The sequence below is a fragment of the Dendropsophus ebraccatus genome, chromosome 6, assembly GCF_027789765.1.
Source record: "Dendropsophus ebraccatus isolate aDenEbr1 chromosome 6, aDenEbr1.pat, whole genome shotgun sequence".
Lineage (NCBI taxonomy): Eukaryota > Metazoa > Chordata > Amphibia > Anura > Hylidae > Dendropsophus > Dendropsophus ebraccatus.
This window is the reverse complement of record NC_091459.1, coordinates 57,844,638-57,870,307: the sequence shown is the minus strand read 5'-3', so window position 1 is coordinate 57,870,307 and position 25,670 is coordinate 57,844,638. Positions and strand designations below refer to the sequence as shown.

The window sequence follows — 25,670 nt, the reverse complement described above, 5'->3', positions numbered from 1 at the left end:
AAAGCTGCACTGCTGATGAGTGAAGAAAAAGCTTTTGGAGGTGCACGAGAGCACCACACCATAATACTATGTTTGGATTGGAGTGATGGAGCTGTTACAATTCATCCCTAAAGAAAGAAAAAGAATTACAGAGTTTGTTACTGGTTCAAAGACTTAAAACTAGATAGAAGCAAAGCAAAAAATAAAATAAATTCATAAAAAAAAGCTGTTAAAGCAAGTAAATTGTTATTAAGAGACAAAAATGTGATGCAGAGCAAAAATATCAATGTGCAGCTTAGCAAACCAGAGGCATTATATTAAGGGACATGTTTTCTTAATTGCAGCATTTGGGGCCACAGAGAAATCATGTGAATAATAAGAATTAAAAAAACCCCACAGAGGTCATTCAAACGTCCGTAATAATATATTGTATAATGCAGACCGGACCTTAAAACTCCTGGCATTGTTATTCATGTGAATGGAGCTGAACTGTAATACCACACACACACAACCAGGGGGTGGTGGTGTTTTTGCAAGCATGTTGCTGTTTTTTTCCTAAGCCTGGATAACCCCTTTAAAGGGAACCTGTCACCCCCCGTGCCGGGGTGACAGGTTCCCGACTCCCCGTTAGAGACCCCTATACTTACCTCATCGCGCCGGGTCCCACTTCTGAAGATGGTCGGGTCCCGGAGATCTCAGCCGCCGCAGCCCGGGGCGCGCGCTGAGAGATGAGTCCAACACCCATAGAGAATGACAGGAGAGTCCAGCGCTCCGTCATTCTCTATGAGCGTTGGACTCATCTCGCAGTGCGCGCGCCGGGCTGCAGCGGCTGAGATCTCCGGGACCCGACCATCTTCAGAAGCGGGACCCGGCGCGATGAGGTAAGTATAGGGGTCTCTAACGGGGGGTCGGGAACCTGTCACCCCGGCACGGGGGGTGACAGGTTCCCTTTAAGGTCTAAAGACTACCATGGATGTGGTAAAACAACTTTAATTTGGTGCACAAAAGCAAGGAAGGTATATATAACCATGACTGAACATCAATTGGTTTACCACCTTATGAAGAATTGATATCTGGAATGCATGGCCTTTATTTATTTCTTTTTTTTTGACTATTTCTGATTGTGCGGCTCAAGCATTTTGAATGGGCACAGTTACTTAAATGGAACCTGTCACCAAGACAATGCTATCTAATCTATCAACCTTCATGTTAGAGAGCAGGAACAGTTGAGCAGATATATATATTTGTGGGAAAAAGATTCAGTATAAGGGTATGTCCATACTACGGAATCCCGATGGAACACCCGCCTTGGATTCTGCAGCTCACCCCTGCTAATGGCCACGTGCATCTCCGCTGCTCCCATAGGCTTCATTCTATGGTTTGCCAGATTCCGCTGTCCGCCCGAAGAATGAGGAGGAGCGAAATCTGGCAAACCATAGAATGAAGCCCATGGGAGCAGCGGTGCGTGGCTGCTACGGAATCCACATACCCTTACTTGAAACCCTGATCATTCTGTGTTTAGGAGTCGAGTGGGCAGTGTCACTCAATGGACTGGATGCTTTAGCATGGAAACATCAGAGGTTTCAATCAATAAATTACAAGTTATACTAAATCTTTTCCCATAAAGGTGTGTATATATATATATATCAATCTGCTTAGCTTCTTCTGCTCTATAACATGATACCGATAGCTTAAAAAGTATTTTTATGGTGACAGTTTCCCTTTAAAAAAAAAACCTTTTCACAATCCTGGGTGTTTAGACCCCAACCTCAAGCAACCAGAAGTGCATTCAAGCGTGATCTCTTCCTAGCTGGACCGAGACAGACTCCTAATGCAGGTCTATAAGTAAGTCTACATAAAGAAAAAGGGGAGAGAACCGCTAAGATGCATGCTTCTCTACGACATGTCAAAAAAATTTTAAGATGTGACAGGTATATGTTAAATGTTCCTATGCTGTGGTTGTAGCTGTAAGACCAAATGCTGAATTAAATAAAACATGTTGCATAAAATAAAGCAGAGCTGGACAAGACTGATATGTATGTGGACCATAGGTCTCTTACAAGCCATGCACATTATTTGCATGTGTTACCAGTCATGTCTTAGAAGCTAAATCACACTGTGCCAAGTACATTGCTGTTAAATGGTATGGAAGTAGCAGAGAGCAGTGACAGCAGCAAATGCAGTCATTCCAGGTATCTGCTAAAATCCAGACCTTTCACCTTATGTGTAACTGGAAGGAGAAAGAGTGGGACAGAAAATCACTTCCACCTTGACCATTGCTTTTCTTTGTCTGTTAAAGGCACATAGATGACCCCCATCAGAGGTTTCATTTTGACACTTCCGTCTTCTAACTTATCATATTGCTCCAACATTTGGTTTCCTCCAGCAGGACCCACAGGTAGGATTAGTCTTCCTCCGGGTTTAAGCTGATCTACAAGCTGAAAGAGGAAAGCACACACTTACATAAAATAGGGTTCTAAGACCGAGACAACATATTATCAAGGGGATGAGCAGCAGATTTGGATTGAAGTATTAATGAACCATACAACAACTAAATAAGACTAGTCCACACAAGTTCTCTGCGGATTCCCTGGAGCTGATAATACTGAATGAAAAGAGGATTGAAACTGTGAAAGACAATTGAAGAGAAACTCTGCAAACTTCCAACAAAGCTTACAGGTGAATTAAAGTGGAACTCTGGCAAAAAAATTTCTTTCAGATCAACTGGTGTCAGAAAGTTAAAAAGAACCGTAATTTACTTTTATACAAAAAAAAACAACCCAGTCTTATTTACTTATTAGCTGCTGTATGTCCTGCAGGAAGTGGTGTATTCTTTTCAGTCTGACACAGTGCTCTCTGTTGCCACCTCTGTCCATGACAGGAACTGTCCAAAGCAGCAGCAAATTAAAAAGATTATCCAGCGCTACAAAAACATGGCCACTTTCCCCCTACTGTTGTCTCCAGTTTGGGTGGGGTTTTGAAACTCAGTTCCATTGAAGTAAATGGAGCTTAATTGCAAACTGCACCTGGAGACAACAGTAGGGGGAAAAGTGGGCATGTTTTTGTAGCGCTGGATAACCCCTTTAACATAGAAAACAGAAAACGTCTCCTGTTCTGCAAATTTCCTGACATGGACAAAGGTGGCAGCAGAGAGCACAGTGTCAGACTGGAAAGAATACACCACTTCCTGCCGGAAATACAGCAGCTGATAAGTACTGGATGAATGTTTTTTTTTTTAAATAATTTCTAAGGGTATGTGCACACTGAGGAAAAGGTGAGGAATTCAGCTTGAAATTCCTCCTGTAAAATATGTACAGAGCAAAGTCCCATTGTGTTCAATGGGTTTTCTGCTCGGTTGTTCACACTGCAGAATTTCCGAGCAGATTTTTCTGCTGTAGATCTGCTAGAGGAATCCTATAGAAGTCAATGGGGGGCTTAAATTCTGCTTGAATTCTGCCTGAAAACTTTCAGCTACAATTCCTCGAGAATTGCTCAGTGTGCACATACCCTAATAAAGTATTCTGGGCTAACTTTTATTTTTAAAATAATAATTGTGCTCAGGCAGATACTGGAAAATTCCACATATTAACCCCATCTACTGGAGCTCTATAATAGTGGAGGGGGAGTGAAGACGAGAGTATAGGGTTTTTTTTTCAGCGTGTCTGACCACAATTACTAAAAAGAGTAACTCCCCAGAAAACCCATTTAATTACTAAAAGATACAAGAAGAAAGGGACAGCACGTACAGCTTGTGGCACAACAGGTGCTGCAGCTCCAACATGAATAGCATCATATGGTGCTTCTTCAGGATGACCCATGCGTCCGTCTCCAACTAGGTACACACAGAGAAAACTATTTAAAGGGGTGTTTCAATTTTATGCAATCATTTATACATGGCGACACATGGCATATATGTACAGTATGTCTGCCTGGGGTTTGAGGACACGTGCAGGATATATTCGGCATGCTTTTACTATAGTACTAGGAAGAGAGCTCAGGTGTTGAGCTTGCTACATATGCTGTGATTACCAGCTGTTATTACAACAAATATCCATATTCCCACACAGCTGCAGCCTGGGCCTGTCAGGAAAATGCTATTGCTATAAAAATGGAAATAGACAAATAAGATGCCTAAATGGTCAAGAAAGAAGCTGTAGCCAGTAAATCAGTGCATAATAAAATGTGGTTTCTAATGTATGATAAAGCGGATAGCATATCTCCCACCTGGTCTGTCTATGTAAATAAGGATGTAAAACACCACCTGGTTGTGTAATCTAGGATATGAAGAACATGAATTTAAAGCCATTACCATCACTGGTTGCACTATACGTCCCCTGGCAGCTGGTGAAGAACCTTATAAACACTAACCTGCTGTTAGATATGTATGTAAAATAGCACTTACCTCCATAAACTGAGAATGTATAGGACACTTACCTAAGAGACTCACTCGACCAGAAGTCAGTAATGACGGGTCATCTTTTTTTACATTATTTATAGAGTCATCTACTAACTCCTTAATGTGATCAATTCCTATAACTTTGCCCTTTGCGCCAACCTGAATAAAGAAAAAATAAATTCTCACCATCAATTTTAAAATAAAGCGTCCTGTAGCATTTTAAATGGGCACAGTTACTTGAAGTCTGTCACCGAGACAACGCTGTCAAATCTATTGACATGATGTTATAAAGCAGGAACGGCTGAGCAGATCTTTGTGGGAAAAGATTCAGTATAAACTTCTAACTTGAAATTCCCGATCATTCTGTGATGAGGAGTCCAGTGGGCGGAGTCCCTCTATGGACTGGACTCTTTAGCACAGAAACATCAGAGATTTCAATCAATAAATTACAAGATCTTTATAAAGCGTCCTGTACACACACTTATTTATACCATTAGTTCTATTGCTCCTATAAAGCAGATTAGTATCTCTAAACTGTATCTAGCAGAAGACTTGCCTTGGCACAGGTACAACCCCTGAGGACTTAGGGTTAATCTACACCTGAGGAGTGGTTAATCTACACCTGAGGAGTGTATATACATGTCCTGTAGTGTGTACATAGCTGTATACCTGTGTCTACACACTCTAGATACACGCACGTCTTTTAGTATGTACATAGCTGTAAACCTATGTATAAATGTCTTGTAGTGGCTGCATACATGTGTATACATGTCCTGTCTGTACATAGCTATATATCTGTATATACGCCTCCTGTAGTGTGTACATAGCTGTAAACCTATGAATACATGTCCTGTAATGGCTGCATACCTATATATACACGTCCTGTAGTGTGTACTTAGCTGTATAACTGTGTATAAACGTCCTGTAGTGGCTGTATATTGGGTTGCTGCTCAGCAAGTAACTTTTTTTTTGTATTACTTTGTTGAAAAAAATATCGCCAGTGCGGGGTTAAAAAAAAAAAGGGGATGTGGTTTACAAAAAGGGCATGTCATAATTATTGTTCGATTACAGTTATCGAGGATACATGTCTGATTAACTGTGATACTGACTTAAAGGGACACTGTCACCCTCTTTTTGCATTATGACTTCTCTACTCAGGTGTAAATTTTGCAGTTTTTATACCTTATTTTATATCATACATCATGGTGCTTGTTCCAGTAAAAAGTGATCTTTTATAATCTGCGGATTGTGCTATATGGGCAGGGCTTCACGTGCAAAGCACCACTTAGCCCCGCCCACAACAGCACCAATTGCCCCACCCCTGTGCCATCCTTGGCTGGCACATAGGTCACGCGGCCTTTGGTATGGGCTTACCTAGAGGGGGCGGGGCCTAGACCTTTTAGGCTGGCCTGTTCCAATGGATGTCGAAGGGCGTGGCATATGCGACAATGACGTCACGGTGGCAGGGCCAACAGTGGCGTTTTGGGTGGAGCCAAGTGACGCTTCGCCCTTAAAGCGCTGCCCAGATCGCACAAGCCACTTCTGATAAAAGACCACTTTTTACTGGAACAAGCACCATGACCTATGATATAAAATTAGGTATGAAGACTGCTAAATTTACCCTTTACACCTGTGTAGAGAAGTCATAAAGAAAAAAGGGGGTGACAGTGTCACTTTAAGCCCTGCCCGAGGGCTTAACATATACTTTACCCTTTACTATACCAGGTTATTTCTCTGCCGGGTTTTGCTGTTATGTATGTGGAGGCCTATATAAAAGGGTTACTGATTCGGAAACATCATCATTAGAAGCCACAGCTAGGTGACACAATGCTGAACAAGAGGTGCTTTACTTGAACACATACGGCACAATATAGAATTACCAGGAGAGCTTTGAACAGCAGCCACATGGGAAGAGCTGAAGGTTTTCACTATGACAACTATAGGTTACTGTTTGTTTGTGAAATGTCTGGCACTAGATGTTGGCAGGAAGGCTGCGGATTACATGGAGGCAGGCATCAGCTGACAGCGGGCCCTGGTGTTTTGCGCTGCACTCAGCAGAACATGGCTATTTATGTTAAGCAATGCTTGGAATCATCATCATCATCATGCCCAGAGAGCGGAGAGTCTAGTAATGTAAAATGCTTTGGCAATACTATAATATTCATTCAATGAGAAATATATTCTCAGCCTGGAGCTGGGTTCACACTGTATTTTCCCTATGGTTAGTCAGTACATTGGGAGAGCTCCTAACATACACCAAATGCCTACACAGGGGTCCATTACTTAGAAAAGAAGCCACAAGTCTGTTCTTTTTGGCAAAAGAACAACAATAGAATGGTGTAGAAGGCTGCGATTGCCATAGACAGCATGGTGTCAGAAAGATATACAGATTCTATACTTTTGTTTAAAAATCTCCAGTCTTCCAGGACTTGTCAGCTGCTGTATGTCATGCAGGAAGTCGTTCTCTCCAGTCTGACACAGTGCTCTATGTTGCCACCTCTGTCCATGTCAGGAACTGTCTAGAGCAGCAGCAAATCCCCATGGAAAACCTCTCAGGGGTGTCTGCAGAGAGCACTGTGTCAGACTGGAAAGAATACACCACTTCCTGCAGCACATACATTAGCTGATAAGTACTGGAAGGCTGGAAATTTCTAAGTAGAAGTAAATTACAAATCTGTATAACTTTTTGCAACCAGCTGATTTGAATAATTTTTTTTTTTGCTGGAGTACCCTATCAAATGATAAAGACAAGACTTTACTTCTTTCCCTCAAGATCTGTGTAGCTCCCGGAGCATACTGGCTGCAGATTTATAGAGGTGAGATAGTTGTTTTATTATGCCGCGCGGGGCAGGCAGAGAGGCGGCAACTAGTCATCCTGGCGGGGAGCCACGTGTGGGGATGATTGACCAACAGAGAGACCTGTTAGTGGCCAATCATCCCTGCAATGCATGCTGACAGACAGAGAGCCCTGACTAGGCATGGGGGCTTCCCACCAAGATGACTAGTTGCTGCTATTGCTGCAGCCGCAGCTGGTATGTTCTGCGAGCTGCACAGTAGATCTATACTGTGCTTCTAGGAACCATATTAGCACAATTGTGCCGACTGGTTCCCTTCAACTGCACGCCTTACTCCCTAGCTTGCTGCAATCTCCTCGCTGCAGGAGAGTCTCCATTGCCTTCTGTACCAAGATGGAAAAAGTAGTCTTAGTTTCCACATTAGGATGCCATCTTAAAACACTAAATACATGTGGCATATGCTCCTTTTAAATTCAACACTCATATTCCTGTTTCGTTACGAATATTAATAGAAATACTAAAAGCACAAAACATTACCATTCTTGAAAAACAAGCGGTAAGGATTCCACTTCCGGAGCCTACGTCCAAAGCTTTGGCACCATCGTGTAACTGATCGTGGAGGAGTTCTAATGCATATGCATGCTAAATAAAAAAAGAATATTAATATTAAGATGTCAGAAATAAAGGGGGCGTCATGTGCTTTCAGTACTGGTGCATTTCTCTTCATGCACATCCAATTAAACAGAACAGAAATGAAGAGCAAATTATGCCCATCTTTCTGCTGACAATATAGTGTGGATACAGCATCAACCTTTTCAAAAGCCACAGAATATTCTTTGATTACTTCTGGCTGATTTACATACGTATCAGGAAGTCATCTTTGCCCTTAGTCTATTTCTCTTACTTTACTGCACAAGGCTTTCTGGCGTCCTTCTGGCTTTCCCCCGCTCACGGCAGTTGCCGCTGACACTTCCTAACCCATCTGTGCAGTGACAGCAAGCTCCGCCAATCATTGACCAAGACGGGACACCGCCACGGCCATTGATTGGCTGAGCAGCCTGCCACTGTACAGACAGATTAGGAAGTGCCAGTGGCAGCTACGGTGAGTGTGGAACAGGCAGGACAACACTGGGCAGCCTTGAGAAGTAAGTATAACTTATTATTTTCTATACTCATCAGTGCCAACCATGCACATCCTATTACACACAGCGATATGCGGTCAGCGGCTGATGATTTTTAAACTCGCTAAAAGAGAACAATTATCCAATGATCATCTCCATGGCTGATCATTGTCTTTATTACACTGGACCATATCTGCCCGAATTGGCCTGATTGGACATATAGCTGCCCTGTGTAATAGGGTTCTAATAGTTGGTTTAAACTTGGAATTGACAGCTTTAAGATATGCCAGATTTACTTATTAGCCTGATAGACGTTGATAAATCTGGCAAACCTGGAGACTGCCCGTCTGTTTGTGTTGTATGAGAAATAGACTGTTTTAAAAATCTAGGCCAAATTCTCAGGACCAATTCACATATGGAAAAAACTGATGATTCCCAGATTCCCATGGGAACAGTATTGTATCCAGTGGTGTCAGAAGGCATGCTAGACATCTGCCTGCTCCGCACAGAATAGTTACATTCAGAGTTTAAAAGGTTATTCCGGGAAAAATTCACTTTTCCCCTATCCACAGGTCGGCCCCTCTGCGATCTCCAACTTTTCCCCTAGCCTGTGGATAGAGGAAAAGTGAATTTTTCCCAGAATAACCCCTTATCTGTCTGGTTATGCATGGCAGACCAGTGCATAACATACACAATTGTCATCAGACATAAAGCCCAATACAATAAATATATGGGAACCATTTTTAAGATGTGATAATAAACATGAAAGAAACTGCAAGATATAAAAAGTTAAATAAAAACAAAACAAAAATGATATATCGCATATTAACTTGTAGCACATACCATGTGAGGAGCACTAATTGTTGCTTGATAACCTGTCAGAAGACCAGAAAAAAAGACAGATTTAATAAGCACACAAGAAAAGAATGACTTCCTTTATTTCACACGGGGGTAAGGAAAAACAAGACAAGGCATCATATTTACTGCATGTAATGGCCCTTTTACATGGACCTAGGAACGCTTAATTATCCAGATAGCCCAATAATTGGCCTGTGTAAATGTCCGTTCATCAGCTGATTGGATTTATTGTGCTGCCGTAAAAATCATTGTTATCACTGCACATCTCTGTGTAAACAAGGAATAAGTGTCCAATAATAATGTATTTAAATGGCCGCACAAACAATACAGCGAATGTTCGTGCAGCCTGGCCACACCACTGATCGGCACAAGCTCTTCAGAGCTCATCTGCAACCATACATGGCCAAGAATCTGCTGCAGACGCCTTATCACTGGATGTCACAGCAGATTAGCAGCAGAGATGGAGAGTGCAGGGACGTAAGGCACAACAGGATAGGAGAGTGTAGTGATGTAAGGCACAGCAGGATGGGAGAGTAGTGCTGTAAGGCACAGCAGTGGCCTTTCTGTTGTTCTACCCACCAAGATGAAAACAAGAGAAGAGGCTCTTCCTAAAAATTTCATATAATGTACCACACAGGTTCTCAAAGTGCGGTCCCCTGCATCTTCCAGTTCCTGTAATGCCACAGCCCCACAGGAACTGCCCCGCTAAGCCAATCAATGACTGCAGCAGTGTCCTGTCACAGGAGATCAGTGGAGTACCAAAAGTGGTGGCACCGGGAAGTGTCATATCATCCCATTCCCACTACCCCCCTGCTCGCCTTGTTTTTTATTCTGCCTAGACGTCCCCTTCAAACCTACAAAAGGTACAAAATACCCACTAAGGACATTAACAGAAAAAAAAAAATTAAAAAAATAACGTTCCTAGAAAACCTGAGATGTTTCCTACAGAATGGCTCCCCTGAAGTTTCTGCACCTCTTATTGCTACACAGACTTCCCCTTTGACGTACTGTATATTGAAGTTTTCCATATGTGTCTGTAGATATCAGCTGTTCTTTTATGTAAGTCACATTTGGATTTTATGTTTAACTGTCCCTTTAACATACTTCAGCGTCACTGACAGATAAGGCAAGAGATGACTTGAAAGAGGTTTTTCCCCACAGAGTAATATCTGACCATAGGATGATGTTGGGATATTGCATTTTTTTTTTGGTTTAAAGTGGAAACATGCTTAAATCAGAATGAGCTAAACATTAGGTCTCATACTGTACATATGGCAGAGCCACATGAGACTAGAAGCAGGGTTTTTCCCTTGTGGCTTCGTACTGTGTGTAGGTGTTGCCATGTGATGCTTAGTGCAGCGCTGTATCATAGGGCTAGCCTTCCCTACAATTAGAACAGTTTCTTACTATAGCATATCTTCAGATTTATAAATTATCTCATAGAAAGAAAATCTATCATTAAAACAAACTTCTGACATGTCATAGCCGGGTGCTCAGACCCCGACCCACGATTTCTAGAAGAAGGGGTAGATGCGCCGCTCTCACTGCTAAAGCCTATGGAACTTCCGGCAATCCCATCTACCGGAAGTTCCATAGTCTCCATTTTAATTCCATCCACTGATACTTTACAAGTGAGAGCGGAGATTAAGGGGCAGGGTGTGCGCTGCTGAATGTGACTGCTCCTTTGTTCTAGCCATCAGTGGGGATCTCGGCACCAGGACCCCCATTGATACAAACCTCTGAGACATGAAAACTATAAAACAAACATATAAAGTTAAGTAGTAAACAAAGATTGTTAGTCAAACTAGGGTATATTCTAAATTCTCCAGTAGTTGCCTTTTGCTTTGATGACAGCTTTGCACACTCTTGGTATTCTATCATTCAGTAGTCACCTTTAATAATAATAATATTTGTATAGCGCTAACAGATTCCGCAGCACATTCCAGCGTCAATGTCTTTTGATTAACAGGTTTGTCTTTGCAAGAGTTCATTTGTAGAATTTCTTGCCAAAATGTGGTTGAGACCATCAGCTGTGTTGAGCACAGGTAAGATTGGCACACTGTTCCATACACTGTTTAGCCCTATTCAACCATTGATATAATCTACATTATGATAAGATCCACTCAAATAGGTAATGAGAAACAAAAGTCCATCAGTTCTTTAAAAAAGGAGGGTCAGTCAATCTGGAAAATTGCAGTCATAAAAACTATCAGATGCTGTGAAGAAACTCTCTCTCATAAGGACTGTTCCAGGACACCAAGAGTAACCTCTGCCGCAGAGACTAAGGCTCCTGCTCTGTACGCGCTGAAGAATGAACATGTTTATTCTTCAGCGCGAACAGAGCAGGAGCGCGCGCCTCCCATAGACTCCCATTATGAGCGGGAGGCTAACAGCATTCCGCGGCGGACAATTCCGTCGCGGAATTCCGCTACCTTTGCTCAGTGGGAACGGGGCCTTAACCTGAAATTTTTCACCATATTACACAGAATGATAGTCATTAGTTACGATCATTACTAGGATCCTTTACTCCATCTGATCCCAGCAAACGAAGGAACAACACTGAACGATTGGTAAACAAATGCAGAATTAGGCTGGGTTCACACACAGTATTTTTGTCCTCACATTGCAACCAAAACCAGGAGTGGATTGAAAACACAGAAAGGCTATGTTCACACACTGTGGAAATTTAGTGGATGGCCGTCATTTTATGACAAATAATGGCCGTTATTTCATAATAACGGCCAATGTTTTAAAATAACGCCAATTATTTGCCATTAAATGACGGCAATCCACTAAATTTCAACAGTGCGTGAACATTGCCTATGTTTTCAATCTACTCAAGGTTTTGGTTGCAATATGAGGACCAAAATACTGAGCAAAAATACTGTGTGTGAACATAGCCTTACAGCGAAATATTAATGATTTTAGTGCCAGCACAAACGAACGAAGAACAATTTCTCGTTGGTCGTTTGATCACTGCCTGCATTTACACAAAACGATTATTGGTTAAATTCGAACAATATAAAAATAATTTCCATGATAACTGTCCCGTGTGATAAGGCCCTAAGGCCTCATGCAAATGTTCCATGAATGATCCGTATATACAGGCAGTGTGCAACGGAACGGAGTTTGGAGTTCCCAGCATTGTGTATCATTTTGATGCTGGGAGCTCTGAAACCATTTAAATCTTTGTGGTAATGTACTGATACAGTTGCACGGCTGTCTCAGTACATTACCACAAAGATTTTAACAGTTGAGAAGCTCGCAGCTTCATAATCATACATGATGTCACGATGCCGTGAATCTGTTCTGTTGCACACCGTCCATATATACAGAACATGTGAATGTGACCTTATTTATTAAGTTCCCAAATAAACAGCACTAGAGCAGTGTCCACACCAATGTGCAAGGCTGCCATCAAAGCAAAAAGGGGAGACTATTTGTAGGGAAAACAAACACATTGAATTGAAACATTTGACGTGCATTGGAACTAAATTATAACCAGGCAGGAAAAGTAAAATGTACAAAATGTTGGGAATATGAATAGCCTCCTTACCTATTGACTGAGGAGAGTCCATGTAGGGGTTGCACTTTGCATAATGTTTGCGGTCAGTAGCCAACATTACTTCATATACTTTGTCTGATTTTATAATACCATTTTCTGCAAAATATTTGAGAAGTGTTAGAATAACAGGAAACACGATGCAATTATTAAATAGGTTTTTTGGTTGCATGCAGGGCGGTGGAGTCAGTAATTATTTTACATCTGTAAAACGGTAAGGCCCCCTTCACACTACTGTGGCCACTTTTCACTGTCAGGAACCCTATCAGAGAACAATCAGTAACCATAGAGCAGAACACACACAGCAGCCTGACATACCATATGAAATGCTCCAGTACAAAATTATATAGGATATTTACATTCCTGCAATGTCTATGCTTAGGAGTCATGAGGGCGGTCTTACTGTGCATGCATACATAGTAGAGCAGAGATGGGGAACCTTTGGCCCTCCAGCTGTAGCAAAACTACAATTCTCAACATGTATGGGCATCCAATTAGAAGCTTGGGCTGTCCAGGCATGATGGAAATTGTAGTTTTGAAACATCTGGAGGGTCAAAGGTTCCCCATCCCTGTAGTAGATGTCTGACAATTACTTAGTAGGAACGCCCACTAGACTCTCCAAACTAAGAATAAGCAAATATAAATTCATTGCAAGTTAGGTTCACACCGGGTTTTTGCTGTCTGTTTAAAGAAGTCCGGCAAACAAGTTATACAAATCCCTAATATACACTTATAACGGGAAATGCTTATAAAGTGCTTTTTTCCCTGCCTTTACTACTGCATCAAGGCTTCACTTCCTGGATAACATGGCGATGTCACGACCCGACTCCCAGAGCTGTGTGGCTGCTGGAGAGGATGAAGGCAGGGGGATGCTCAGTGTCCCTACAGCGTCCCGAATCCCAGCGCCCCTCTCCAACAGTCACCGCACAGCCAGCTCTGGGACTTCCAGCGGGTCATGACATCACCATTTTATCGAGGAAGTGATATCACTATGTTTTCCAGGAAGTGAAGCCTTGATGCAGTAGTAAATGCAGGGAAAAAAGCACTTTATAAGTATTTCCCATAATAAGTGTATTTTGGTAAATTGTATAACTTTTGGGGGGCAATACAATACCTTAATAAAAAAGAATTTGCCAGACTTCTCCTTTAACATATTCGTTAAAACAAAAAAGGATGGTACACAGAGATGTGGTTGACACCATTTTTCCGTGTTAAAATTAACCGTAGTGAAATGGAAGCAAAGATGCAGTGTGAACCTAGCCTTATACTGAGTGTTTCTCCATTAAAGTATATATTAACCTCTTTAGCTCCTCCTGCTGTATAACACAATGGTTAGAGACCAGACTTCAATACAAACATGACCACACATGGTATAATGTGTAATGCGGAAAAACGTGCTTTATTAAAACTCTTACGTTTTAGTATACAGGAGGCTTTCCAGATGGCTTTCACACAGTATTAGTGCATATTGGGAGCCTCTCTTCTCTAATGTAATTCACTATTACTTGTGAGAGCATTCTAAGAATCTTTCACAAGTAATCACAATAGCACTGGATCTATGGATTGGATATATCAGTAATGTATGGTCAAAAGAGCCAACTGCTGTAAAAGCATAAAAAAACAAAAAACACCTTTATATATTATATTAGACATGTGAAAAGTTTTGATTGGGTTGTATCTTTAGATTCTAAATGGCCACTGGCAGAATAGGCTGTTCGCTTCCCTCCCTGACCCGCTGCTCGATCCAACTCATTGCAAGAGACAGGCTTGATAGACTAATAATGCCCTTCTCCTCAACTGAGACCGACTGTGTTAGCCTGGGAGTAGAGATCACTGCCGCGCCGGGGTCTTAACACTGCCGGGGTCTTAACAATGAGACCCCAACCACTGAAAACACTTGACATCTGTGTTACATTTTTTTTCTTAGTGACAGAAACACCGTTTCTATTCAGCTATTGACTAGAACTATGTGCCTATCACTTGTTTTGGTGAATAATGCCACCACTGTATAGTCAGAGTCAACTCCTTTAAAAGGTAAACTACCGCGTTTCTCCGAAAATAAAAACAGGATGCTATCATTTTTTTTTCTCTGGATAAGGGTTAGGGCTTATTTTGGGGGTAGGTCTTATTTTTAGAGAAACATGGTATGCCCCTACACTGTAGCTTTATATGGTAATTGGCCACCATATTGTATGTCTGACTCCTATACTGTAGGCTTCCTTGTAGTTAGGCTTCCATACCATATACCTCCCTCTCCTCTCTGTAGTTATTCCCCTATACTGTATACCTTCCTCCCCTCTCTGTACTTCTCCCCCCACACTGTATACATCCCCCTCTGCAGTAAGGCACCCCATATTGTATACCATCCTCCCTCTCTGTAGTTGTTCCCCTATACCGTATACCCCCCTCTGTAGTTGTTCCCCCATACCGTATACCTCCCTCTGCAGTTTCTCCCCCACAACCTATACATGCCCCCTTTGCAGTATACTGCATACTTCCCTCCCCCCCTTTAGTTGTTCTCCCATAATGTATACCTCCTTCCCCTCATACAGCATACTTGCCTCCCCCCTCTGTAGTTGAACCTTGTATCCTCAGGTAAGCTGATTTTAACTTGGCCCTATTTTGACGCTAGGTCTTATTTTCCTTAACAGTACCTAACCTGCTGATATGTCCCTATAATGAACATAAGGTGCCGAGGATGAAAGAAATTTTCTTACCTTTAACCCCGGCGTCGTTTGTAGTTAAATCCCTATGCTAATAAGGCTGTTTGGTGCACTGAGGGCGAGACTGCCACCCTCAATGCACCAATTCGCCTGGGGCGTGTGGAAGTCCCACCCCAGTGCAACAAACTGTCTTATTAGCCTTGGGATTCAAAGGGAACCAATCACCTAAAAACCCACTATAACGCTATTGAAATGTGCAGCAGCAGCGCCCAGCACACTTCCCAGACATGCTTTTTTAACTTTTCTCCCTGCAATGTATAGTCCCCAAACTTACTTTATAATCTTGGCGCGCTGTATGCCAATCCCCGCAAGTAGTCATCTGGGCGGTGAGCCGTCGGCACCCGCGTCAATCACACCTAGGGGCGTGATTCAAACTGAATAATTAGCCTGTCGTCATTCAGGGGTGCGCTTTGCATCACATCGGCGCGCCCACGTTCCTACTACGCCGCGCATGTGCAGTGGTCCCGATCCACGCTGTACTGCGCAAGTGCAGGATAGCCTCTAACTCAGTGTCAGAGATCCAGCAATGAGTTTAAGACTATTCTGCACCTGCGCAGTACAGTGCGGATCAGGACTGCTGTACTGCGCGGCGTAGTAAGAAAGTGGGCGCGCCGACGTGATGCACAGCTTGCCCCAGAATGACGTCAGGCTAATTATTATTGAATCACGCCCCTGGGTGTGATTGACGTGACTTGATGCCGACGGCTCACCGCCAAGATGACTACTTGCGGGGATTTGCATACAGCGCACCAAAAATATAAAGTAATTTTGGGAAAGTTACAAAAGCATGTTTGGGAAGTGTGCTGGGCGCTGCTGCTGCTGCACATTTCAATAGCGTAATAGTGGGTTTTTAGGTGATTGGTTCCCTTTAACTACACACTGAATAAAAACAACGCCGTGGATGAAGGTAAGAAAAGTACCTCAGCACCCCGTGCGCTATAGGGACATAGCAGCAGGTTAGATTAGTCTAACCTACAGATAGTTTCCCTTTAATACATTTATATATATTTTTATGACAACTGTTTATTATTTCTATGAATACAGGAGAAAGGACTTTTCAACATTCAGCCAAAACTACTTGAACTACTGCATCCTACAAGATAAGGTCTGGAAATGTTAAAAGCTGCAGAAATATCTTAACACAGTAGTGAAATTTCACGCTAAGAGCACATGGGCAGCATTTCCCAATAACGATAGGAAAAGCAGCATACGTCTGTAAGAGATACGGTTTGCTGTACATTACTTTATTGCGTTCATCACTGACTGCCAAAATGGGTTAAAAAACAAAATAGAGAAAGGCCTTGTGTGACTTGTTTTGACAGCTACGAGTGGGCAACCGGAATAACGGCGGCATTCAGAAAGAGGGGTCAGACGATGTTTTGGAGCACAGCTGGAATCTGCACAGTAAGCGAGTTCTCTCAGCCATACCAAAACCATAGAAAGGTAGCGCAAGATAACAAGGAGTCTGAACTCAACGTCATGCGGTCACTCATAAATATTGTATCATCCTGAAGAAAAGGGACTGCTCGGAGTCTGTCCTAGCAGGGTTCTCATTACCAGGAGTGGTATGCAGGCTATATAAGCTACAAATACAACCAATTCCATAAGACAAGGGAATATATTAAAGGGGAACTTCGGCAAAAAAAACCCAACTGTTGTCAGAAAGTTATACTGACCTGTAATTTACTTCTATTTAAAAATCTCTATCTTTCAGTACTTATGAGCTGCTGTATGTCCTGCAAGTAGTGGTGTATTCTTTCCAGTCTGACACAGTGCTCCCTGCTGCAACCTCTGTCCATGACAGGAACTGTCCAGAGCAGGGGAGGTTTTCTATGGGGATTTGCTGCTGTTCTGGACAGTTCCTGACATGGACAGAGGTGGCAGCAGAGAGCACTGTGTCAGACTAGAAAGAAAACACCACTTCCTACAGGACATACAGCAGCTGATAAGTACTGGAAAACTGGAGATTTTTAAATAGAAGTAAAATTACAAATCTGTATAACAGCACGGCAATTAAGCTATATTCACTTCAATGGAACTGAGTTACAAAATCCCACCCAACTGGAGACAAGTAGTGCTGTCTCTGAAAGACAGTGGCTGTGTATTTGTAGTGCTGGATAACTCAATTTAACAGCTTGATGCAATGTTTTTACACTGCATTAAACTGTAAAATCTGCACTCTACTAGTACAGCCTGAGGCAGTCTCAGAGTTAAAATGAGACCCACGAAGGCCTTCAGAAACTCAAGGTAACAATTTTGCACATCACAAAGGCTCCTTTCTTTTTTTCTTCCTATGGCTGTATCCATGTTTACCCAGGACCACCTAGGGCGGCTTCCAACTTTGGGTTCAGAGAACATTGCTGAACTTGAACAGTTTGACAGGTCCGCTTAGTTCTAGCCTCAACCCAAACTGCTATGAGGGTCGTCAACCAGGGCTGTGGAGTCGGTAAGTCGCAGCTCCGACTCCTGAATTTTATCAGGACCGATTCCGACTCCTGCTCCTTGATAAATGGCCAGCCATATACCAGGGGATTTATTTATCACACTGGCTCAGCAGCTTTTCCCTAATGTCCTACATGATCCTGGGGCGACTTCTGAGGGAATGAGGAAAGATATAAAGCAGCTTCTCCTGTGTGTGCAGTGGATGCAGCCCGTCTCCAGCCTCCATGTCCTGAACTACTTACAACTAGACTAGATGGAGCAGGTGGTCTTTTCCTGCTCACAATCTTCTATGTTTCTAACTAAATATTCACCATACACACAGAAACACTGCTAACACTTCCAGATACCTGTAATATAGAGGTCAGCCATAGTGATATACAGGGGGTCACACAAAGTGATAGAGAGAGGGGGTCACACATAGTGATAGAGAGGGGGTCACATATAGTGATATAGAGGGGTCACACAGTGATATAGAGGTCACTGTGAGGGCATGCAATAGCACGCACGCACACACACACACACACACTGCTTGCTGCGGCCATAGCACACATACACACAGCCTGCTGCAGCCATAGTGCACACACACACACACACACACACACACACACACACACACACACACACACACACACAGAGCTTGCTCCAGCCATAGCACACATACAAACTCTGCTTGCTGCGGCCATAGCACACATACACACAGCCTGCTGCAGCCATAGCACACATACACAGCCTGCTGCAGCCATAGTGCACACACACACAGCCTGATGCAGCCATAGCACACATACACACAGCCTGATGCAGCCATAGCACACATACACACACAGCTTGCTGCAGCCATAGCACACATACACAAAGCCTGCTGCAGCCATAGCACACATACACACAGCTTGCTGCAGCCATAGCGCGCACACACACACCCTCCTGCAGCCATAGCATACACACAGCCTGCTGCAGCCATAGCACACACACACAGCCTGCTGCAGTCATAGCACACACACAGCCTACTGCAGCCATAGCACGCACACACACACACACGCGCGCGCGCGCGCACACACACACACACACACACACACAGCTGCAGCCATTGAACACTGAAGAAAAACACACAAACTTCTCCCAGAGAGAAAAAACCACACTGAGGACAGAGGTTACTGCTACACTACTTATGTCTTCTCCTCCTCCTCTATATTACACAGGATATCTACATATTACACTTCTGCTCATATACAGTCATCCAGCATCCAGGAAGAGAACAGCACAGATCTACCCCCACACAATGGACTCTTCCAGCTCAGAAACAAACTGCCAAATAGTGACCGACAACTTTTCCATGACCACCCTTATGTAATAGGGCCAGTGTCCTATTACTGATATATTCCCCGACCACCCTTATGTAATAGGGCCAGTGTCCTATTTACAAAACTTGTAAAATTCATATCAAAATTCAATTCTACATTTTTTTAAAAGATGGAGTCGGAGTTTGTACATTTTTTTCCAACTCCAACTCAGACTCCGACTTCACAGCCCTGTCGTTAACACAGAGAAATGTCTATGTTCATGCAAAATTTCCAACAAGGGAGGAAGCACGCAGCGACATTGTGCTGGAGACCAGAAGCTGCTGCTGTGACACATGGATTCTGACTTCCAGTAGCGGTGTCCAGCAGGTGCCCAATCGGGTCGGGTCAGAGCTGCATTTCTAAATTAGAGATGAAATGCTTTTTCCTTTAATAAGTCTTGTAATAACTCATGTGGTTTCCCAGGTGGTGATAGATGCCCTTTGAGTTAAATCCCCAAGTGGATTAGTAATCTTAAAAGGGGTAATCCCAAAATTCCAATTTACCCATACACAAGTAATAAGTATCTAATCAAAAGGAGTCGTACTGCTGGGATCCCAACCAATGATGACCCCCCCCCCCAAGTGAACGGTGGGGTGTTCAAACATACTGTGTAAATGCAGCCTTAGTAGCCAAAATGGCAACAAAAACTAGAATTAAAGCTAAAAGATTCAACATACTTATATTATTAAAACTGATGCACGTCATCCTCAAGCCAATGACTGACATAGCAGTCTGCTAAGTCATGGCGGGGAATGAAGACTGCAACCTTTATAAATATGGTATGTTGTATTTTTTCAGTGTTCCCTTTTTTCTGCAGCTTTGACTACTAGTATTGAAGCACTGCTTTTACATAGGACAATATATTAGGCCTTACCCAGTCCTTTGGACAAGTCTGTACTAGGAGGAAAAACATCTGATCAGAATCTGGAATCCCACATTTTATACATTGTTGGCTCCCAGCATGGACACATGGCGTGCTCATATTCACTGTAATGATACTCTGATATAACCCTGCTGTACTAGCAAGCTCCTTGTGTGACAGGGATAGAGAAATGACAAAAAGACACGTGTAGCCTGTAATCCGCACCTCCATAAACGAGAAAGGAAAAAAACTAAAAAGTTGGGCATCAAGGCGGATTGGCTATCAGGCTCCTGGCATTCTCCCAGTCCTATAACAGGATATATGCATGTGGATATAAGGACTTCACTACACTTGAGCTCTGCTGCTGCACATCAAGAAGCGGACGGTGAAGGTCGAGTACGCCTTTTTGTACATGCACAGCAACAAACATTCAGGACTTCAGGTCTAAATTGAGCTGCATAATAACCCAGCCCTGAAAGGAACGCAGGCAGGAAAGTTACGTACACGTGGGACTTCAGCCAAACTGAACTGGCAATTGGCCTATGCCACCTGGAACTATTGGTAGTTATACTGCGGTTACACAGAGAGATTTATCTGACAGATTTTTTAAGCCAAAGCTAGAAATGGATTAAAGAGGAGAAATCTCAGTCTCTCCTTTATGAGCTGTTCTCTGTTTATAGTCTGTTCCTGGCTTTGGCTTCAAAAATCTGTCAGATAAATCTCTCTGTGTAAACGCATCAAAAGTGAAGGCAATGAAAACACGGGTTCTTTTCTAGCAAATCGACAGCCTGTGGGGGGAGATTTCTCAAAAGGGGTCAAATCCATTATTTGATAAATAGTCAAAAACTGCACTAAATGAATAAAAATGGTGTATATGGTGCAAGTCACAAGACCATTGCTTTACTTTTCAAAGTCAAGTATCTGCCACTTGTATAAAGTATATCAAAGTGTCGCCAAGGCTGTGATCAGCCACTGTAGTGCACGATAAAACACAATACGAGTACCCCCCTAGAGAAAGGCCACAAGTTATCACTTCATGGAAGGATTTACTTTACACCCCAATAAACAGCATGCCATAATTTTATGGGGTTTTATAATTTTTTATTTTAGGAAGTTTCTAAAACTCATTCCCTTTTCGACACACTTCTCAAAAGCACTGAGGTAAGTGCATAAGTGCGACACACACAATAGTGTCTACAATTCTATCTAGTAACACTCACCCACTGAGTAACATGGAGGAATGAACACCTTATTGGAATGCCTCCAGAAATAGCTACAGCATATATGTCAAATACCACCGGGCACCATGTAACAATGTGGAACTAGGGGAAGGCTAAATACATCTAGGTGACAAGAAAGGCTGCAGCATCACCCTCACTACAGCCAGTAATAATGGCCCTCGCTGATCACCCTCAATACAGCTAGTAATAATGGCCCCCGCTGATCATCACCAATACAACCAGTAATAATGGCTCCTGCTGATCACCACCACTACAACAACCAGTAATAATGGCCCCTGCTGATCACCACCACTACAGCCAGTAATAATGGCCCCCGTTGATCACCACCACTACAACCAGTAATAATGGCCCCTGCTGATCACCCTCACTACAGCCAGTAATAATGGCTCCTGCTGATCAACACCACTACAAGCAGTAATAATGGCCCCAGCTGATCACCCTCACTACAGCCAGTAGGTATGGCTATCCTCATGCTGATCACCCTCAGTACAGCCAGTAGGTATGGCTATCCTCATGCTGATCACCCTCAGTACAGCCAGTAGTAATGGCTAGCCTCATGCTGATCACCCTCCCTACAGCCAGTAGTAATGGCTAGCCTCATGCTGATCACCCTCAGTACAGCCAGTAGGTATGGCTATCCTCATGCTGATCACTCTCAGTACAACCAGTAGTTATGGCTAGCCTCATGCTGATCACCCTCAGTACAGCCAGTAGGTATGGCTATCCTCATGCTGATTACCCTCAGTACAGCCAGTAGTTATGGCTAGCCTCATGCTGATCACCCTCAGTACAGCCAGTAGTTATGGCTAGCCTCATGCTGATCACCATCAGTACAGCCAGTAGGTATGGCTATCCTCATGCTGATCACCCTCAGTACAGCCAGTAGGTATGGCTATCCTCATGCTGATCACCCTCAGTACAGCCAGTAGGTATGGCTATCCTCATGCTGATCACCAGCACTACAGCCAGTAGTAATGGCTAGCCTCATGCTGATCACCCTCAGTACAGCCAGTAGGTATGGCTATCCTCATGCTGATCACCCTCATTACAGCCAGTAGTAATGGCTATCCTCATGCTGATCACCCTCAGTACAGCCAGTAGTTATGGCTAGCCTCATGCTGATCACCCTCAGTACAGCCAGTAGGTATGGCTAGCCTCATGCTGATCACCCTCAGTACAGCCAGTAGGTATGGCTAGCCTCATGCTAATCACCCTCAGTACAGCCAGTAGGTATGGCTATCCTCATGCTGATCACCCTCAGTACAGCCAGTAGTAATGGCTAGCCTCATGCTGATCACCCTCCCTAGAGCCAGTAGTAATGGCTAGCCTCATGCTGATCACCCTCAGTACAGCCAGTAGGTATGGCTATCCTCATGCTGATCACCCTCAGTACAGCCAGTAGGTATGGCTATCCTCATGCTGATCACCCTCAGTACAACCAGTAGTTATGGCTAGCCTCATGCTAATCACCTTCAGTACAGCCAGTAGGTATGGCTATCCTCATGCTGATCACCCTCAGTACAGCCAGTAGGTATGGCTATCCTCATGCTGATCACCCTCAGTACAGCCAGTAGTTATGGCTAGCCTCATGCTGATCACCCTCAGTACAGCCAGTAGTTATGGCTAGCCTCATGCTGATCACCCTCAGTACAGCCAGTAGGTATGGCTATCCTCATGCTGATCACCCTCAGTACAGCCAGTAGGTATGGCTATCCTCATGCTGATCACCCTCAGTACAGCCAGTAGGTATGGCTAGCCTCATGCTAATCACCTTCAGTACAGCCAGTAGGTATGGCTATCCTCATGCTGATCACCCTCAGTACAGCCAGTAGGTATGGCTATTCTCATGCTGATCACCCTCAGTACAGCCAGTAGGTATGGCTATCCTCATGCTGATCACCCTCAGTACAGCCAGTAGGTATGGCTAGCCTCATGCTAATCACCTTCAGTACAGCCAGTAGGTATGGCTAGCCTCATGCTGATCACCCTCAGTACAGCCAGTAGGTATGGCTAGCCTCATGCTGATCACCCTCAGTACAGCCAGTAGGTATGGCTAGCCTCATTCTGATCACCCTCAGTAAAGCCAGTAGTTATGGCTAGCCTCATGCTGATCACCCTCAGTACAGCCAGTAGGTATGGCTATCCTCATGCTGATCACCATCAGTACAGCCAGTAGTTATGGCTAGCCTCATGCTGATCACCCTCAGTACAGCCAGCAGTAATGGCTAGCCTCATGCTGATCACCCTCAGTACAGCCAGTAGGTATGGCTATCCTCATGCTGATCACCCTCAGTACAGCCAGTAGGTATGGCTATCCTCATGCTGATCACCCTCAGTACAGCCAGTAGTTATGGCTAGCCTCATGCTGATCACCCTCAGTACAGCCAGCAGTAATGGCTAGCCTCATGCTGATCACCCTCAGTACAGCCAGTAGTTATGGCTATCCTCATGCTGATCACCCTCAGTACAGCCAGTAGGTATGGCTATCCTCATGCTGATCACCCTCAGTACAGCCAGTAGTTATGGCTAGCCTCATGCTGATCACCCTCAGTACAGCCAGTAGTAATGGCTATCCTCATGCTGATCACCCTCAGTACAGCCAGTAGGTATGGCTATCCTCATGCTGATCACCCTCAGTACAGCCAGTAGGTATGGCTATCCTCATGCTGATCACCCTCAGTACAGCCAGTAGTAATGGCTATCCTCATGCTGATCACCCTCAGTACAGCCAGTAGGTATGGCTAGCCTCAAGCTGATCACCCTCAGTACAGCCAGTAGGTATGGCTATCCTCATGCTGATCACCCTCAGTACAGCCAGTAGGTATGGCTATCCTCATGCTGATCACCCTCAGTACAGCCAGTAGGTATGGCTAGCCTCATGCTGATCACCCTCAGTACAGCCAGTAGGTATGGCTATCCTCATGCTGATCACCCTCAGTACAGCCAGCAGTAATGGCTAGCCTCATGCTGATCACCCTCAGTACAGCCAGTAGGTATGGCTAGCCTCATGCTGATCACCCTCAGTACAGCCAGTAGTAATGCTATCCTCATGCTAATCACCCTCAGTACAGCCAGTAGGTATGGCTATCCTCATGCTAATCACCCTCAGTACAGCCAGTAGGTATGGCTAGCCTCATGCTGATCACCCTCAGTACAGCCAGCAGTAATGGCTAGCCTCATGCTGTTCACCCTCACTACAGGTTTGGACTACAGGTTACTGAAGTCATTGACCACTTCCAGATGTTCATCTACTATAAGCACCTGTTCACACCAGGCTACATATCCGTCCAGCAGACGCTGGGGTGGAGGGATATTACACAGTAATAACACATCAGAATTGGAGCCCCTGCACACACTACAGGCACAGGCCATCTGCCACTATGAGGGGATGTCAGCCTGCAGCCCCTGTGCAGCATCCCCAGCACACACACGGCTCTCCTCTCACACGCGATCAGAGCAGTACATGTCACTGTGCACGATCTGTCATCTGCCCCTCACACACTCACTGCGCAGGTTGCCGACCAGCTCGGAGTGGCTGGCTCCCCCTGACTTCCAGGCCATGGCTGCACACAGCGCACGGAGCAGGTACTCTGCTGCTTTCAGCGCGGCGACTGCGCCCAGCAGTTTGCCCAGGAAGCCCAACACCTCCAGCCAGGAGACGTCATCCGCGGGCCCGCCGGAGGAGGAGGGGGCGGGGCTACGCAGAGGCTCAGAACCGTGTGAGAGCCGTGAGGCCACGCCCAACGCTAGCACACGGGACGTATTAACCGCCACGCCCAGCGCCGGCATGGGTTACGTCACGGCTTCTCCCGCATGCGCAGTGCGTCAGAGGTTGACCGTGTTGTTGTGAGGTCGATTGTGTAGCGTCTTCTCGTACAGCTTGTCAGCGCCACGTATACGTGTGTGTGTGCTGCGGGAGCTCCCGGGGCAGTGAGCGGAGGTGGCGGCCGCACGTCTCGTTAGTAGCGCTGTCCGCTGCTGTGGGTGACGGTGTTGCAGTGTGCAGTTACTGTGCATGCCCGAAAAACAAATTCTCCGGCTCCTCCCCCCGCTATGGCCGGCCCATGGATCAGCTGCAGTGACACTGTAGTGTGGTGTGGGAAATGTGTATAGATGAATGATATACAGAATAGTGGTATACTAGTGACTGAGAGGAGTGAGCCAATTCATCCAGAAACATGGGGGGGAGATTTATGAAAGGGGGTAAATATACGCCTGGTGTGAACTGCCCACAGCAACCAATCACAGCTCAGCTCTCAGCCCTGGTAAAATATAAGAGTAGCTGTGATTGGTTGCTGTGGGCAGTTTACACCAGGCGTATATTTACACCCTTCATAAATCTCGTCCAGGGAGT

At 44.3% G+C, this 25,670-nt stretch overlaps 1 protein-coding gene across 2 annotated transcripts; it reads right to left on the bottom strand.

Annotated features, from left to right (window-relative positions):
* PCMT1 (protein-L-isoaspartate (D-aspartate) O-methyltransferase) lies at positions 1 to 25,120 on the bottom strand. Of its 2 annotated transcripts, none has more exons than XM_069975030.1 (8): positions 24,823 to 25,120; positions 12,706 to 12,810; positions 9,135 to 9,166; positions 7,708 to 7,812; positions 4,414 to 4,534; positions 3,726 to 3,811; positions 2,199 to 2,417; positions 1 to 107 (listed from the first exon to the last, which is right to left on the bottom strand). In XM_069975030.1, the coding sequence occupies exons 1-7, from the start codon at positions 25,103 to 25,105 to the stop codon at positions 2,238 to 2,240; spliced, it is 912 nt and encodes a 303-aa protein (XP_069831131.1). In that variant the 5' UTR covers positions 25,106 to 25,120; the 3' UTR covers positions 1 to 107; positions 2,199 to 2,237. The 2 variants fall into 2 exon arrangements, with proteins under 2 accessions (XP_069831131.1, XP_069831130.1); XM_069975029.1 differs by having other exon boundaries at positions 2,248 to 2,417.
* Positions 25,121 to 25,670: the final 550 nt, after the last annotated feature.

Coding starts and splice junctions, on each gene's coding strand:
- PCMT1 (XM_069975029.1), bottom strand. CDS start 25,105: ATGCCGGCGCTGGGCGTGGCGGTTAATACGTCCCGTGTGCTAGCGTTG. Junction 12,811..24,822: donor GCTGGTCGGCAACCTGCGCA/GTGAGTGTGTGA, acceptor AATATTTTGCAG/AAAATGGTATTATAAAATCA. Junction 3,812..4,413: donor TGGTCGAGTGAGTCTCTTAG/GTAAGTGTCCTA, acceptor GTGTGTACCTAG/TTGGAGACGGACGCATGGGT.